The sequence below is a fragment of the Perissodus microlepis genome, chromosome 13, assembly GCF_051167445.1.
Source record: "Perissodus microlepis isolate ML-2025 ecotype Zambia chromosome 13, ASM5116744v1, whole genome shotgun sequence".
Classification (NCBI taxonomy): domain Eukaryota; kingdom Metazoa; phylum Chordata; class Actinopteri; order Cichliformes; family Cichlidae; genus Perissodus; species Perissodus microlepis.
Window position 1 is genome coordinate 26,169,561 of NC_140473.1, and position 18,435 is coordinate 26,187,995.

Here is an 18,435-nt window from a genome sequence, read left to right on the forward strand (position 1 = left end):
TAAATATCTTTAGAAACCAGAAGGAGGCCAGGTTTCAAGTCAGTCTTAAACACGTCACACCTTATACATCCTGCAGGAAAAAAAATCTGAAATTTGACATTGCACCTTTTAATGTTATATGTAATTAGTGGCCATGCGGTGGCAGAGTATGCAGGAAGGCTTCAGAAACCACTTTGAAAATGTCAGTACATTAGTATTTTGAATTTGTGGAAATCCTGTCACCATGCTGTGGCTATGATCCTCGTTGGTAATGGTAGACTGCAAATCTATTTTTGTGCTAAAGCTGTTTGGGCATGAGGTCCCATCAATTTGGATGCTGTAAAAAGTGTGAGGATACAACACTTCCCAAAACACTCTGATTTACTTCTGTACATATATAAATCAAAATAAAAGCGAGTTGCCCTTTATGTATTTTGGGATATGCATCCATTTCCTGGTGCTGCATGGAAAGACTAAGCCAGTTTACATAGCACATTAAAACTAAATTATTGATTTGATTACATAATATTTATGCGCAACATGTGTTTATGAGGAAAATGAACACACTAATAAGATTTTTAAAAATCTATGTATTGCAAAGCAGATAGTACATGATACTATGATCATCAGACTGATAAATCTGCTTTTACAAAAGTAATAATATTTCACTAATTTCACAGTTTTTTGTTTGTTTGAAATACAGAAAGAAAACCCACATAAAAATAATGTCTGATGCACATTTATAATATAATTTACTACAATCCCTTGATTGGTAGCAATGGGTCAAGTAGCTAATTGAGTTTATAAGCCTGGTACTGATTAAAATTGATCATGTATAATAAAATGTTTAAAGGCAATCACTCAGGAATGGTGCCACTCCTCGTGGTAGCATGAATGATGAAATTTCACCGTTATCATATTTTGACCACAACCAAACAACTTTGGCAGAATAACATGTTTGAATCAAGTTAAATAGCACAGTTAAGGTTTGTTGCAAAATAATTCAAATTAATCCAATGAAATCATCATGTCTTTTAAAACCATAAAATAAAGATGAGGTTGAGCAGATCAGAGCTGCTTACGTGCACAGGAAAAAAAATGTGCTGGGAACCATGTCTCTATTTTATCCCCAAACTGGAGACAGTAATTACAAGAGAGAAATCACTCTCTAAATGAATTATACAAAAATATGGGACAGCTATGGCAGTTCAGGAATGTTAAATTGAAATACAACAGAGAATTATACGTCAAATATGGCTGCCCCACATTCCTCTTATAAGCCAAACCAGGAAATGAACCAGCAGAACTGTTGCACAGGTTCAGCTGGGTAGTGACAAACATAGCTATATGCATTAATTGTAGTAAAAATGCTGATAAACGTACTTGTAATTCCATCAGTTAGACATATCCATAATATATACTATATAATACTAGCATGGATTTTATTAACATAAGATTATACATGATTGATGGGAAAAAAAACAAAACTTATTTTGTTATGGTTATGTTATGGCTCTCTTTCTACCATTTACACATAAGTCTCTTACCTCTTTGAGCACGAGGTTTCCATCCTTGTTATGGTTGGGTTCAATATTGAATATGTTGCTATTAAGATTTTGAATGGTAAATATGGGCTCCTTGTTCTGAATCTCATCTTTATCCACCAATTCCAGAATCCCAATCGTCTCATCCACCTTGTGGTTTTCTGGAACGTTCAGATCATATTTTGCTGTGGATGGAAAACACACACTAATTAAGACTGAATATTTCTGTTGATTCTGTACAATTTGATAATGTAATGCTTCTAATGGTTCTAAAACCTGACTGATGATAATCTCTTCTTTTTAAGCATCTCTTTATCATTACTGTAAATGCTCATAAAACTGTTCCTTACTTCTGGTAAAAGAAGCAATGTTGTCATTGATGTCAGTTATCTTAATAGTGACCGAGGTGGTGGCTGTGCTGCCAGAGGCCAATCCTCTCATGTCCTGAGCTTTAACCACCACCACATACTCCTCCCTGGTTTCCCGGTCCAAAGTGTTTATCTTGCAGCTGATCACACCTGCAGAGGGACAGAGAAAGAGCGAGACATTTGGAGAGGGTGTTATCTTTCAGGTCAACTCTGACTCATATTACAGTAAAAATAGCTTCAAACCCTAAAGTGACCCTAAATTAATTTGCCAGGATGAAAAAAGGCAGCTAAAGCATGGCAATCATGGTGGGTACCACTGGAGTCAGCCTACCTGTGATGCTGTCGATTTCAAAGGCTGAAATGTCTCCATGGGTCAAAGAGTACCTGAGTTCTGCATTAGCAGTGGTGGGGTCATCTGCATCAGTAGCTTTCACCTCAACCACTGTTTTTCCTAGAAGAAAGAGGAAATAATATACATGTATGATAGAAATCATCATAGTAAATAGCTGATCATGTTTAAGTCTATGTGTTTTGCAGATGTCAAATGGTTAATGCTTCATGACTAAGTGCCAACACTGTAATTAAAGTCACCGACTTGTGTTTTTCACAGCGAGATGTACTAATGATTGTGACAGGTGTGAGCATAATGTTTCGTTTTTCTTAGGATTTTCACACTTCAGTCTATTTTGAATCTGTCTCGTTACCCCTGTTTAGCAGATGCCACATGCATACTTAAAATAAATAATGTTTAGCAACTCTGAAAATTGTGTTTCTGTACCTTTTCTTTCTGAGTTTGGGTTCCTTCCTTAACATTAACCACTACTTGAGAGTGTGATGCCTCATTATACTTCAGCTGGAAGTCTACATTGTAGATTATAACCGAAAACCCCTATTAACTCTACACCACAACCTTCCTTGCCATTCAGCCATTGTAGGCTGCGTTAACCTCATGTGTGGTTACAATTCTCAGGAGGTGCACGTGGAAGGCTACAATCTAGGGTTAAGAGGGGTTTCCAGTTACATCGTAGGTTTCCACTGCACAGTTAAGGCACGAGGCAGTACAGATAAACGTAAATGCATGAACATCTTTTTTAACCTGAAATAAGCTGCTGGCAATTCCTTCTACAAAAAAAATAATAATCCTTGATAATACTTACCTATTCTAGACCTCTCCTCAATGGATCCATTGTATGATTGAGTGAAAACAGGGGTGTTGTCATTGATATCTGTCACCTGGACAACAAATTCTCCAGGGTTTTCTATTGGGTTGCCATATGCATCTGACATCATAGCAGTCAAATGGTAAGCATTCTTCTTTTCTCTGTCCAGAGATTTGGTGACAAACAGGTCTCCTTTATTATCCACGATGAAGATGTCGTTTGCTCCCTCACCATCTATTTTAAAATGCCCACCTGTCATACTCTTGTCTGACTTGAGCTGAGAAAGAAAGAAAATAGACCTTTTAATAAATTACTGCAAATAAACTATTCTGAAAAAAATATTCAGATATGCATGAAAGAGATTCTCTGCAACAGATAATGCCCCAGATTCACTTTGCATGTTATAGCTTCAACCTGAGGGGGCGTGGCAAAATACCAAAATGCTTTCTCATAGACAGCCATGGCAAGGAGAATGCTGTTTTTGACTCTGAGGTGAAAATACTAATATTAATATACCCGTCCTATCTTGAGCGGAGTCACAACAGGTTTCTCCTCTTCTACATAGAGAGAGTTCCAGATCCAGCTTCTTTTTTGCCTGAACAGCACAGGATGGGATTCCTTCTTGACAATGTCAGCTGGGCTGAGATTCTCTCTTTCTACCCCAGGAAGTCCAGAGTCTTGAGCAGCGATGACAGTCAAGGCCATAGTGGCCATAAGTCCTGTGGTCCACAGCTGGAGCCAAGCCATCATCTGGACAGAAGAGGATAGGATCAAGAAGAGAGAGGAATGAGAGGAAGAGAGGGGTAAAAGAATAAAGATGAAAGAAGGAAGAAGCAAGACAGGAGTAAAGGATGCAGAAAGGAACATTGGGGGAGTAGAAAAGAAAGAGGAGAGAGGGACCAGAAAGGAACAGAGAGAGGATCACATTAAAACCACTTATCAGCTACGGACAGACTCCTTCACTGTGCACGGGTGAGACTTAGAGTGAAGGCCAAGGACTCTCTGTCCTCCCCTTACAGTCAGCTGCTGAGCTCGAGGTCTAGCTATCATTTAGGACCAGGGCTCTTAAAGCTTTTCATCCTGGGACTCCAATGAAACATTTAGCCCCTCATCATGGGACCTGGAATGAAAGCACATCACCACTGTGGTCATATGGGGATCTATTAAACATGGGCTTGTGACCTATTTTAGGTCTTGACCCACTGGTGCAGTGCGAGAGAGCGGCACAGACAGAGAAAGAGAGACTGACAGAGACGAAGAGGGGAGATGACGCTACAACCACTTACGATGTCTGTCTTAATCAGCCATTAGAAAGGCCACTTTCCATAAAGGGACTTTTTGACATTTGGATTTCTGGATTTTCTTTGTTCTTTTTCAATGTAGTACAACAATTTTTTTGGGGGGGGGGGAATGTGGGTCAGTTCTTGGTGCAAACTGGGAAGAAAGGTAGCTCGGGTTTTGTATTCGAAGTTGAATAATTCCGGCAACTCATCCAACAGTTGTAGAGACATAATACTCAAAGCCAAAAAGTTAGCCAACATCATTATTATTCATCAAAAATGTTTGTACAAAGCAACTATAATTAATATTAGAGATGGCACGATACCACTTTTTAATGTCCGATACCAATACCGATATCATAAATCTGGATATCTGCCGATACCAATATGAATCCGATATAGTGTATTTTTTAAATCAATAAAAATGTTTTTTTTTAAGTATCTTGCTGCATTTCGTATAAGTTCATACTCAAGTTTAAAAAAACAAACAAACACTAAAGCTATTCTGTTATACTTGTATGCAAAAATACACTGCACCCAAAATATTTCATAGTTCATAGATCAAATAAACTTAAACCTACACCATCCTCCCTATTCTGGTATTTCAAAGAGTACTTAGTGGAAATATTAAGCAACCTAACTAATAGGGTTGCCAACTCCCAGCAAAAAAAAAACAAATAGGGAACCACCCTCCGCCTCATGATGCTTAATCGACGTAATCAACTTTAATTTAATGCATGTGTAAAAAATTTTTTTACAGAAATCAATTATTTTTCCACAATAATTAAATAGATTCAACATCTTTCTTCAACAGAATTGCAGACTGCACAGATGGTACCGTTCCAAAGGAAAAAGTACTATAGCTTACTAGGGTATATTAGTCTTAACAGTTACTATATACAGTAATGGACTTCTATACATTTTACATCAGATCAAAACTTTGGCTGTAAGATTCAGATAATTATTTATTAAAAGCTACACATTTTAAATGAGAATAAGAAAGAAAAGTATTTCTTTGTATCCCCCCTTTTCCCTGTTAATGCCCTACCTGCCCCCCTGCATAACTTTGCTAGATCCGCCCCTGCACAGTTGCCAGCTGTCAGCTACATAGAAAAGGATCGTGGTGTAGAAAGTAATATTAAATAAATTCTAACAGCTTATCAAGCTTAAACATGCTGCTGTTGTTCAGCCGCTGGTTTCCTCTTTCTGGTGCAAAGTGGGCCAAAAAGAAACAAGAGAGACGGGAGACAGAAAAGCCGATCAGCTGATCATTGATCAGTTTCATGATTGAAGTAGCAACAGGAGAGGGAGGGAGAGAGAGAGGCAGTCGCTCCATATATGGGTTGTTAAGCTTAACGTGGGAATGCTTTACAAACATTCAGAGATGAACTTACACACTTGCTTTACTTCCCTCTGGGATAACTTTCTCGGAGATGAAATGCCGCTTCAAATGCTCAACCAGACCGCTGACAGGTCTCACAGGCCACAGCCGCTCTATCACGTGACGCATACTGCTCCTACGTGCTAAGGTTATGAGCTGAGTTACGCCATGTCGCAAGTTTTGTGAGGTGCTTTCGTGATATTTAATGGATCGGATTACATTTTTTATTTCTCTCCGATATTTGATCCAGTAATTTAGGTCAGTATCGGTCTGATAATAATATCGGATCGGTCCATCTCTAATTAGTATATATGAGATTTTGCATTGCAATTCATTCTGATGCATGAAAGTTAATCATGCTGCTAGTGTAGTTAAAAATATAAAAAACAATGGGATTAAAGACATTTATAATACACTGCACGGAAAAGACTGACGCAACCTTCAGATCTAAAGAGTTAAACTAATGCAGAAAAGCCTTAAACCTGCATTATTTCTCATTGCCAGCAGGGGCAAGTGCTCTGGTTGTGAAAAGACAATTCTATAGAAGTCAACAAGAAAACACTCTCACTTGATTTTTGACTTCAGTAGGCATTATCCTGATGTCTTTATGGTCCCAATTGTTTCGCATCTTCTTTATTACAAAATGACATTAATATTTAAATGATGGTTCCTTTCAAAGTTAGATAAGCGAAAAAGCAGGATATGAAGTAGGGACTGGCTACCTTGTAACTGACAAGTCACTACACTATGAGAGTGCAAACCCTCACTCATCGCTTCTGATTTCAGTCGAGCGATATTACCAGTATTAACTGATATTGACCATTTTACATACCTCAGCTTTTTTCCAACACTTGTAAGTCTTACTGTTCTCTCACATTTCCCACCACTTCACTCATAGATTGCATCATAAACCATTGATGTGGTGTGTACTGTAACACATGCAAGCGATTCGCATTTATCTTGACCCAAGCTATCTAATCATGAACAACAGCAATCATTGGATTCATTTATATCAAATTCAAAATTGCTTCCATTTATCGTAAAAACTTGGGCCCAACTGGCACCTCGTTTGATTTATGGCTTTTGACTGATTACAAGTTGGAAGGCGTTTCAGTGCGTTACATCACTTCTTCCTGCCTGCAAGGCATTTAACACCATTTAACCAAAATGAAAGTGTATGTGGTACACAAACACCAGCAGTGCAGCAAATCTTCACTTTTGTTGCCAGTCTTTCTGATACTGTTTCACCCTCTCTGTCTGTGTTTGTCTTCCCCATCGTTCTTGTCTCCCCCCCACTGGGCCCTATCTAATAAAGCAGAAATGCCAGGGAAATAATCTTCAAAACACTTTAGTCTATATGCACTCTGTACTTCAGTAGATATTTCAGCACAGCCCCTCGCCATCCCAGCAGAGATTAGTGCATCTTATTGTCTTCCAGCCATTAGCAGCAGGGAGGAAGAAAGCAAGATTATGATGAAGGGATTATACTGGCACAAAGTCTCCTCACTCTAATGGTCTAATCTCATATTCTGCTGACCTCCCATGACCTCTTCACACGGCTCCCCGCAAATCAGCTCAGACAAAGACTTAGTAGTGTTTTTTGGCCTTTAGTTGACGTCCCTTTGTTTGGGTTTTATTTTTTTCTCTTGTACTTCCTTTCTTTAGTTTCCTTTCAGGACTAAATTAATTAAACAGAAGTGCATTGTGTTCTATTGCAGTCTAACAGAGACTTGAGTGAACATCTGAGCACCATGTTCATAAAAGTGCATTTGTGCAGCGCTAATAAATATTTGTTTTTCCTGGCTGTGGATCCCCATACGTCTGTCCCCATGGGCAGGTAATAAACACAGTGAGATCAAAACTAAATTAAAAGTTAATACCACTGAGAAATAATGTTGCTTCCTTCACTTGCTATTAACCTTCTTTTGCTTTATGATTTTTGCTACCTTTAAGTAGCTTCAGCATCTGTTTTCCATAACATTGTTATTCTATTTTCTAAGTAAATATTTTTTATTACTTTTACTATTACTTTAAAGCAGTAATCCAGGTATTTGGGGATTTGATTTGATAAAATTACTATTTGTGTCGCTACATTTAAATTTGCCTGTGAGGGCAGTTTTAAATCTATCAGGCAACCTACATTTACCTTATTGGAAATGTCCCCCAATCATCAATCACATTGTCACGATCTGAGGGGACAGACCGTGCGGTGGTGTGTGTGGTGGACCCAGGTGCGAACACAAGAGAGTAGACCGGAGTAAACTTAAACTGAAAGCGAGCCTTTATTGTGGCTGATGACAGGTCTCAACAAAGCAGAAACGCCGTGACTAAACTGAACCTAAACTAAACTGGGAAACAGATACTGATAAACTAAGGAGACTCAGAAAACCATGACGCTGATTGCACAGACTGGCCGTGAGGACATGGAGGGTGGGAACACAGACGACGCGACACAGACTGCATGAAACAGAGACTAAATACATATGAGGGATGATCAGGGGAAGTGGCCACACATGGGAGCACAGCTGACACACATGAACCTAACGGCAGGACAGGAGAAGTGAAACTGAATACACTGACATTGAATACAGACTTTCAAAGTAAAACAGGAAACATGGGGATTAGACATGACATGAACTAAACATAACCACGCAGCCATGACGCATGAACCAGGGAGACTTAGTACAGGGGGAGATGACATAAACAACTAAGGAACAAAGGACTAAACAGCAATCTCAAAATAAACTAGATGAGCTAAACTAGGGCACAAATGAATACAAAAGATACATAAAACTCAAACACTGGGTCGCTCGACCAGGACCATGACACACATAGGCTGATGATAATCACCTGTAAACACTTAAAGTTAGAAACACTGATGGATGGGTAAATGTGACATCAGAGGATACAAGGGAGAGTGTGAGATAGAGGCAAGTGATCCGCTGGTGTGACCCCTGTCAGGATGAGCCCCCAAAAATGAGGAAGACTTTGATTTTCGGGTTCAGGCAGCTGTGGCAAGTAGCTGTCTGTTAGGCATCACCTTTTCTAAATTGAATTACTAAAGTGTTTATTTTTTGTTTGTGGACAAGTCAGCATCTTCCATGCAAATTATGGGAAACCATGGCAACAACAAGCATGGCAAAGACGCCAAGGAGGTCTCTGTGAAGCACCTTAAACCCCTTTGAGACCAATTTTATTGCTAGCGACAGCCAAAAGCTTCTACCTTCCACTTGCCAAATGGTCACAGAAAACAGTCCTTTGGGCTCTAGACCTGCGTGAATGGAGCTTTAGCAACTGATTTAAAAGCAAATGCCAGCAATCTCCAGTATCCACTTTCAGTCAGTCAGGTCTAGACACTGGTTGCTTCAGGTTTCTAGACCTGTGGTAACTGAAAATGAATTTTGCACTAATTAGCAAGTATGTGTGTGTTTGTCTGTGGAATGCAACCCTACAGTCTATTACTGTAGCTTGCCAATCAAGCTTGTTAGCTGATAACAGCAACCCATTCCAAGTATGATCACTTCTGGCTCCAACATGACAAATATGCCAGCCTTGAGGTTTTGAAACATCGGTTTGGGCCACAAACCAATAAATGATGCACGGCTGCTACAGCTGTCTCTTATGTAGAGTTGACAAGAAAAAATGTAAATGATGATCACGAGGAGAAGAGTCTGAAACTGTTAAATATTGCCCCTTTTTTATTTTCATGCAATACATTACATCTCAAAGTTTATCTTAATTATATTTCAGGGGTGAGTGTGATGTCACAATGCCGATCTGTAAATGGATGACAAGGTGATTTATTTCCCATTCATTCCGCTCCTCATTCATTTCAAGGATTTGAGGAAGGAAGTGTCCATTAAAGGAGAATTAGCTAACTTTCTCCTTTATAACTTGTTTAAAAAGTTAAAACATGAAATTTCACATGATGAATCATATGAAGAGCTGAGTTGTGGGAATTCAGATGTTTTTAATAGTGTTTTTCTTTCCTTTCTTCTATTTTGACCTCAGCACGTTTCTGTCTTTCTGCTTTCAAATTTTGTCCATTTCTGATCCATTTAATTTTTTTTCCTCTGAAAAACTGGAAAAAAAAAAATATGCATTTGGTCCCTTCAAACATTTACATCTTCAGTAAATCATATATTAACAGTACATTTCTAATCACTGTATCACCTTTGTTTAGTTTGTCAGCTTCTATGCTTCTTCTTGACATAATCTGAACAAAGAAAGCAATCACACTTTCTGTTGCCTTTAAAACAAAAAACTGTACTCACTAAACTTGTCTGACCTACAATTTGAAGAAGAATGTTTTACATTAAAACAAAATAAAATAACGCAAAAATATATATATATTTGAGAGTTAATCAAACTCATTAAACCTCCTTAAATTTCACAAACACCATAAATGAAGCAATTTAACATATAAAACATATGCAGGAAAACTTCTTAGGTGACCAAACCTGTGATTTGTCCCATAACTGCTTAAGAGGACTGCGATTCATTCAGTGTATTTTGATGGCAAAATGAGCTACTTAACTATTAGAATATTTACTTAAACAATTGTTGACTTTATTTATGTTATTCCTGAGCAATAGAGTTGAAATAAGCACTAAAAAAAAATTAAAGAATTGCTTCACCTTAGTCTCAGCAGCAGCAGGGGGACTTTTTAAACTGACAACTCAAACATTAATGGAATTGTGAAGGGTAAATCCCCACCTTAGTTCATAATTTAGTGAGTACTTAAAAGTAAAAGACTGAATCAGAGATTGCCGTTATTTTGATTCCTGTGATTCACACTTACTTGTTCATTTTGTGAGTTGTATGTTTAGCCAATAGAAACTAATATACCACAAATATAAAGGAGTTTAATAATTAATTACTAATAACCATTAATCATTATTACCTTTATAACATTTCCACTTTAGAATGTTGACCAGCAGTTAGAATTGCTGTCCTTTATTTTATTTATTTATTTAAGTGTCTCCACAGTGTAATAATTTACACATTTGCCTAACAACCGAATGATCCCCAATTCAGTCATGGAAGGAAACACAAGTCCCCTGGATTGTGTCAGGAAAGGCATTCTGTATAAAAATCTCCCAGATCAAATATGTGGAGCTTCACACTGTGGCAACTAAAAGTAGCTTCAGATGAATAACAATAATTGTTTGACAAAGCTGAACTTTAGCTGTGATTGCATACTGAAAAAAGAAAGATAAAAGTCAAATATCTCACCATCACAACTAACTTTTACACAGAAATGTCACACGTACATTCACAGTTATTTCTGACAGAGAAAAAAATCTGTTGGGGGTTTTCCCCAAAGGGGCTTTTTTTTTTTTGAAACAGCAATTCCTCCTTCTCTTTATCAGCAAACAGGAAGTGTAAACACAATGCCTTCTGGGAAATGCTGTCGGGTCTACTAATGTGGGGTCATCATTAGTAAGTGGACACACCCTTCCTGGTATTCATTCCTGCTGCTGACTGTACATTTGTCTCAGTTTCAGACTCAGTGTCTCACTGTGTTTGACTAACATTTTGTATTTTGTTTCATTCCTTTTTTAGTTTCCCCGTCTCTTTCTGTCCGTTGACACCTCGCTGTCTCTCTTCCCTTCACGTCTTCTTTCTTTTCTTTTCTCTGACAGTGCTTTCGATACATTTTTCCTCTTAAAAGTCTCCACTTGTGGCTTGTTGTATCTCTCAAGGTGAAAGATGCATGTTGTTTTCATATAGTCTATTTCTGTCCCCGTCTATCATTCCTTCTCCCTTTTCCTTTTCTCACCTTTTTTCTCCCCCTTTCCTTTTCTCCACCCCCATACTCTCTCTGTCTCACCTTAAAAGCAGATCTAGCACCTTATAAGAACCCGGATAAATAAACACACCAGTGCACCCAGTTTACCCAAGTTCACCCCTTTTTTTATAGTTTAACTCAAGTTTTTTAATTCTTTGAATTAAAAATGTAAAAACAGACATGCAGATTGATGTATGAAAAGTTACAGGAGTTTTCAGTTTAAGTGTATGTTTGTTTGTTTTTTTAAATACATGACAGTATATATATAAACTTATATAATAATCACTTTGTAAACTGCAAGTGTCAGGCACACAAATCTCACTTGAGGATTATATAAAGTTATTTATGGCATCATTTATCAAAGGCATCTTTCGGAGCTATGAAGAATAAATAACATTCAGGAATATCTGTAATTACATCTGTACATTGTCCGCAGGCAAGTGAGTGTGTGTGAGTGTGACAGAGGAGCAGAAACAGACAGACTCAGAGATACAGTTGTCATTCTCCGGGATGTTTTGTGACTGGCAGACAGGTCTGACCTAGTTCTTCAGTCTACCAAAGGCTAAAGCACAGAAGCGAGTCAACAAGACTTCATAATCCTAGCGGTCGCTGAAGGGTATTTGAAGTTCACGTTGAAGTCCTGTTGTCACTTCTGTGTTTTTGAAGATGGAAATATAATTTGCTTTAATCCTTTCTCGCTATGGTGGGACAAGAAATCTGTCTTTCCTTTAGTCTGTCATTCAGCATATCTTGACACTTGGTGGATTTGAGTCAATGACTTTTTCTCACAAAGAAATTCAGGCAGATTTGGATTTGCAAGAAGTTAATTACACTTACCAAGTTTACTTCTACTTTTTCCTATCTTTGTTTTTGACTTATCGTAAACCAAAAGTTTTAATTAAGGGTGCCACAGTGATAGGATGTCTCCGCGACTCAAAACACCACCTCTAATGGGCAGGAAATCTGAAGACGAATCTTAACCTAATAACTCATAACTAAATAACTAAAACATTTAAAATGACTAAAATAAAAATGTGTCCATTCAATTTTATCTTAGCCTAGTTCCAACGCTCTAAAATCACATCGCTTTTTTTAGTTGTTAAAACCAATCTGGTCTTGAGAAGTGGCATCTGGTCCTCCAGTATTAAATTGACTAAGTAGGATCCTTGATGATGATGATTCCTTTCAGATTCTTTTTGCCATAATATAATAACATGTCTATAGATGAAATTGTAACTAATTTATGATTTCAATATGCATAACTTGAGCATATAAAATCAATATTCAGTAGCATAATAATAATGGATTGATATAGCGCTTTTCAAGGCACCCAAAGCGCTTTACAATGCCACTATTCATTCACTCTCACATTCATACACTGGTGAAGGCAAACTACAGTTGTAGCCACAGCTGCCCTGGGGCAGACTGACAGAAGCGAGGCTGCCATATCGCACCATCGGCCCCTCTGGCCAACACCAGTAGGGTAAAGTGTCTTGCCCAGGGACACAACGACCAGGACAGAGAGTCCAGGGATCGAACCGGCGACCTTCTGGTTACAGATGCGCTTCCCAAACTCCTGCGCCACAGTCGCCCGCCTGCGCAAACAAATCACCACATCGACATCATATCTTTGCTGTGGATAATCATCATCTGTACCTTTAATTAAGATAAAACTAAACGTTTGTGTGCAAAAGCGGGATCATGTAAGTGGCATTTACATGGTAATCTATTAAAGTTATTAGCTGGTTTATTTAACATGGAGGTTGTCGTAAAATGAAGCAGGTTTAGTATGAGATTTGCTTGGACTCCAGATCACGACCAAGTTGTTGATTCTTTTGAACCAATTCTCATAGCTAAGAGCTGACGAAAAGCAAAGCAGAGCTGGAACCATTTTAATGAATTCTATCTCACTTTACTCTTATTATTGATCACATTTAAATTCATGTCTTTATCTGTTCTGTCTTCCCCAAGTTTGCATATTTTAATCATATTTTGTACATTAAATAACAAATTATACATGCAAAGGGACACTAGTTTCTTTTTAATGAACACATCACCAACAGTCTTTAGGTTGTGTTACACAAATATCAGTGTTTGGCACTATTTACCTTTTTTAGCCGTTTTTGTCACCTTAAAATCAGGAGGTTGTTTATTTGTGGGCACTAGGAATGCAGAGTGATTTCACAGTCTCAGATCTGTGATCTTCGCCTATTGAATAGTGTAGTGTGTGTTGTAGAGATTAAAACAGGTTTAATCACAGAGCAGCTTCTAACAATCTGTCTGCCAGAAAGTCACACCAGGAGTCATTCACACACACACACACACACACACACACACACACACACACACACACACACAAACACAGCGTCCTCGCTGACACAGTCACTGGGTCACATCAGACATTTCCATACAGTGAATTGGTTATGACTGATGTTGGCCAGCTTATAAGCGATGGTGATAACAAACAGTCATTTGAAAGTAATTTAAAGCCTCAAGTCTTATCCTCATTGGTTTGGACTCAGCTGTCAGCCCCTCTGCTGAAGGCAAATTTTGCAACTACAGCACTACATAGCAGATAAACAAAATAGAGTTTCCTTTCATATTAAACATAATTTAAATGACCAAAAATACTATGAGCAATATTTATAATCTAATCATTTCTCACAAATCGAGCTTCATCTCCAGTAAATACTCCATAACTCTAAGTGGTGCTGACTGAATGTAAAAACAATAAATACATGAATGCTGATTTGCCAGATCAGATCAGTTTGCTGCACTGGAAAGCTTTTAATTCCCCACAGTGGGCATAGTAGTGTGGGAGCTGGAGACCAGTTGGATTATTCCTCACTTTTATTCTTAATTTTATTGATGGCATTTTCCTATTAATCAGTTTCTCAAGCAATCACAAAAAAAAAGAAACAAAAACATTTAAAAAAATCTGAAGTAACAGATGACATTGTGCAGATACACAATGGAATAAGGTATACTGTGTAAAACAAAGAATACAGGTCAGTCCCTTTAAGTAAAACCTTAACTGGGTCTTTCAGTAGTAATCAGTAACTTCAGCTGAGCTAACATCGCCACAGCTGGACAGCTTGTCAACCACACTGACATATCTGAATGAATGAACGGCTCTAATCATGAATCTTGTGTGTTTGTGTGTGTGTGTGTGTGTGTGTGTGTGTGTGTGTGTGTGTGTGTGTGTGTGTGTGTGTGTGTGTGTGTGTGTGTGTGTGGGAGGGTGAAGTCTCCCAGATGGCACCCAAAGGATTTCTCGATTTCTCTCTCCAGGAATTAGACCACTGGGTTTAGTTGCATCAACGGCTTTGAGTGTAACAAACAAATCAAATCACTTCTATCACTTTGAGCCATAGATCCAGAGTACTACAAAACAACTGTTCCCATATATACAGGGCATATATGCAGGTACACAGAAACACTTTGTCAGTGTAGTGATAGCCACAGGCAACTACAGCACACTCTGAATAACCTAATAGAAATTAAAATTTTACTGTAAGGTGTTATTTTCTCTATCCTTTCATGTACAGTTTGGCTTGAAATGTTGATAAGAGGGAGCCTAAACTCACTATAACGCAAGGAAGTCTTCTGCTCACAAATTGACACCACTCAACTGACAAGAGCTACGCTACTTTTTAATATTAGATGTGCGTCATACTTTGTTTCATCAATATTTAATCGCAAATGAACTTGACATCAGCTTGACAGTTAGGTTTTTTTTTCATTGTTTAACTCCTCAAAATTGAATAACTGAAGACCACCTGGTGAACTGAGATTGGTTCTAATTTTTTCCTGCTGTGTCTCCGGATCATCCTGTATTGTTTTAATGGTTATAACCTCTTGTCTCCAGGAATGACAGTCCAGCCTCTCGGGGGGAGAACAGCACTCAATTACAGCATTCAAATCTACACAGAGCTGTCCGAGATCATTGGCACAGCATATGTGAACAGTGACGGGGGCTGACAGCATGTCCTTAAAAGGGGTTATAACCATCATTTTCAGTTATTTCTGTACCTTCTTGGAGGCAGTTTTACCAGTATTCATGAGCATTTCACCCTGGAGTGAATGGGAAAGTAGCCTGTAGCGTTTTAAAGGGATCTGGGCTACATTTTCTGGGTACGCTGCAGTGCACTGCTTTTCAATCAGAAAGAACTGCTTCACACTTTCCATTTGCTGAACATGAAAGCGCACACCCTTCACCAACTCACATTCTCATTATTCAGGTACAGACACACACGTATGTAACACACACGCACAGTATTTTTCTTTCCAAGACATAAAAAGAGAACTTACCAGTCAAACTGAAGTCGAAGCCAGGCAGAACTGCTGTTCGGATCTTTGTCGAGGTATAAAATGAAGCCCAAATCCTTCAAGGTGTTCACTTGCTCAGACTGGAGTTATGCTTTATTAATTTCGCAGGTAGAAATCAGTGGTTGGTGGGTGGCCATGAGCTCAACAGAGGCAAAAACCACCTACTGATACGACTACTTCTTTTCCTCTCTCGTACTCCTTTTTTTCCCCCTGATGTAGAATGAGAGCAGCAGGTGTACAAGCAGGGATTTCTCTCTTTGTTAGATTTTTACTAGGCTTCTGTACAAATCCCTTCCTGGACTGCCAGAGAGATAAGAAAGTCTGTGATGATGAAAAATGGGTTGATGCCTCTTAAGTTGTATCCCAGAGATGGATTTCCAAAGAAAAACTGAGAATCAAATATAAAAAAAACCCCACTCATCAGATAATTATCAGTTTTTACTCAAGTGGGTATTGCAGTAGTCTCTTAGTTAGTAAGATTTTTATCAAAAAAGTAAAAGCTCCAGCTACTCCAACAGTGAAGTTTTTACCCCAAAATGTCTTTGTCGCCCTCTTTCTCTTCTCAGGTTGTCGAGGTTTTTCCGCAGGTGTGAATCCAACAGGTTTCGAGTCTCTCTTGTTCTCTTTTCCTCTCTCCCCTCTGATGTGGTTTTCTCATCCAAGACCCAAAAATGGTGAACCACAGCTGTCTGACCGCAGTCCTCTCTCACACAGGTCACTGCCCACTTCCTCTTCCTGTTATTCTGGTCAGTGTTGTCCGCTGGTGCTCCCAGCTACTGCTCCTTTTCCTGTGCTGGAGGGGAAAACAGAAAGAGATGGAGGTATGGGGAGGTATTGGTGGATTGGTGAAAAGACAGAAAAAAGGGAGAGAGCAAGAGAAGCAGAGAGGGAGTGCATATGTCAAAACAGCTCAAAAACACTAGAAGAGGCAGAGAAAGCAGCCGGCTCGTGTTCATGAAGCAGATGGAGTGAGTGTGTGAGATAGGAGAAGGGAGGGAGGGTGATGGAGAGTAAGGTGAGAGAGGCGTTACTTCTCGGTCCTTCTCAGAGAGCGGGAGAGCGACGGGGAGTGGGGGAGAGATTTATTATTCATGTGTGTGAGATAAGGATTAAGTTAAACAGGTTATTGGGGATAATCCTTAGAGATTTCCCCACATGAGGCTAGTAAATATTTCAGAGGGCTGACTTTGTGTGTGTGTGTGAGTGTGTGTGTGTGTGTGTGAGTGTATCTGACAGAGAGATGTCGTCTAAGCTGGAAAATGAGATGAGAGGGACGCCTTGCCACACGCACGCACGCTCACACACTCCTTATCTTACGCCCCCCGTCTCTTCGGGGGTGAGTTGTTCGTCAGTAATTTGGCGAATTGGACAGGAAAGCCGGCTGTGTGTTTTTAAATTGAAACCTCTCCTGTGGCAATAGCAGTCCAGCCTTTCTTTTTCACTCCCATCTCACCCTCCCTCCCTCCCTCTCTCTGTCATCTTTTTCTCATTCTCCCCGCTTGCTCTGTCTCTTGTTTCTTTTATATTTTATTTTGCAGTTTCAGCTCAGTTCTACATAAAATATTGTCATTTCATCTGGGAGCAGCTTTTCCAGACATCATACATCAACATTTACTTTAAATCTACTTTATGTAGTACTTGTGTATGTACAGTCTCTCTCTTGCTCTCAGTTCTCTGATCTGATTAGTGAGGGCAATACTGTTATTTTTTTCTCTCTAGACACAGTCCAAACTTTAAGACAAAAGGACTGTTTGTCATTGCTTTTCAAATAAGAAACAGACGGCCTTCACAAAAACAATGCAAGCTTCTTCTAATCAGGAACTTCTTTAATTAATGAAGGATTTTCTGTGAAGCCTGGGCTGTGTATGTTCTATACATGAGGATTACAGACTTTACAAAACAGACAAATGTCATGTACGAGGCCGCACCTCAGAAAGCAGCCCCACCCACAGCCCTAATTTAAGTTTTTTTCACTATGCAAACACAATGAAAAATCTGCTAGTTTCTCTGTATTTCTAAAACTGACATCAGAACTGCATGAAGCACAGCAACAGTGCAAAAAGCTCGAGGAGAAAAGAAGTGCAGAGATGTGAGATGGCTAAAATCTGACCAATCAAAATGATAGAAGCACAAATTTCTGGCCATTTAATTTGCAGTGTGAATACCTTATGTGTGCAGTTTTTTCCACTCCATTATCGAAATGGAGGATGAAGTGGTCTTGCACTATTATAAAAACATCATGCTGCCTTTGCATTCGAGAGTCTTGTCTGCTCTGTTCAGTATTCTTGTTCCACCCTGGTGAACCACCCTTCCTAAGTGTTTTCTTGTTTCTGACCAAGAAGTAACATCTACCTTCAGGGAAAATCTTTCACCCGCTTCACTCCTTCTCTGTCGGAAAATGACTGTGCGTGTGTGCGTGTGTGTGTAGGTGTGTGTGTGTGTGTGTGTGTGGGAGAGAGAGAGAGAGATAGATAGATAGACTGTCATTTTAAACAGATAAGAAATAAGAAACTAGTGACTTGAATGGCAGCTGCACATCAGGGGGAACAAAGAAAGCTTGAACGATGGTGTTTGAAAATGTGTCGTTTTTTATTTGTTAGTCC

The 18,435-nt window shown here is 38.9% G+C and overlaps 1 protein-coding gene across 1 annotated transcript in view; it reads right to left on the minus strand.

Moving 5' to 3' along the window:
* cdh5 (cadherin 5) overlaps positions 1 to 16,907 on the minus strand; it is a 38,357-nt gene extending 21,450 nt beyond the window's left edge. Inside the window, exons 1-6 of the mRNA XM_084948330.1 lie at positions 15,815 to 16,907; positions 3,568 to 3,801; positions 3,049 to 3,328; positions 2,223 to 2,342; positions 1,874 to 2,041; positions 1,527 to 1,708 (exon numbers count right to left, since the gene is read on the minus strand). Coding sequence (XP_084804456.1) covers positions 1,527 to 1,708; positions 1,874 to 2,041; positions 2,223 to 2,342; positions 3,049 to 3,328; positions 3,568 to 3,801 — 984 coding nt within the window. The 5' untranslated portion in view covers positions 15,815 to 16,907. The remainder of the gene's footprint in view (positions 1 to 1,526; positions 1,709 to 1,873; positions 2,042 to 2,222; positions 2,343 to 3,048; positions 3,329 to 3,567; positions 3,802 to 15,814) is intronic.
* Positions 16,908 to 18,435: the final 1,528 nt, after the last annotated feature.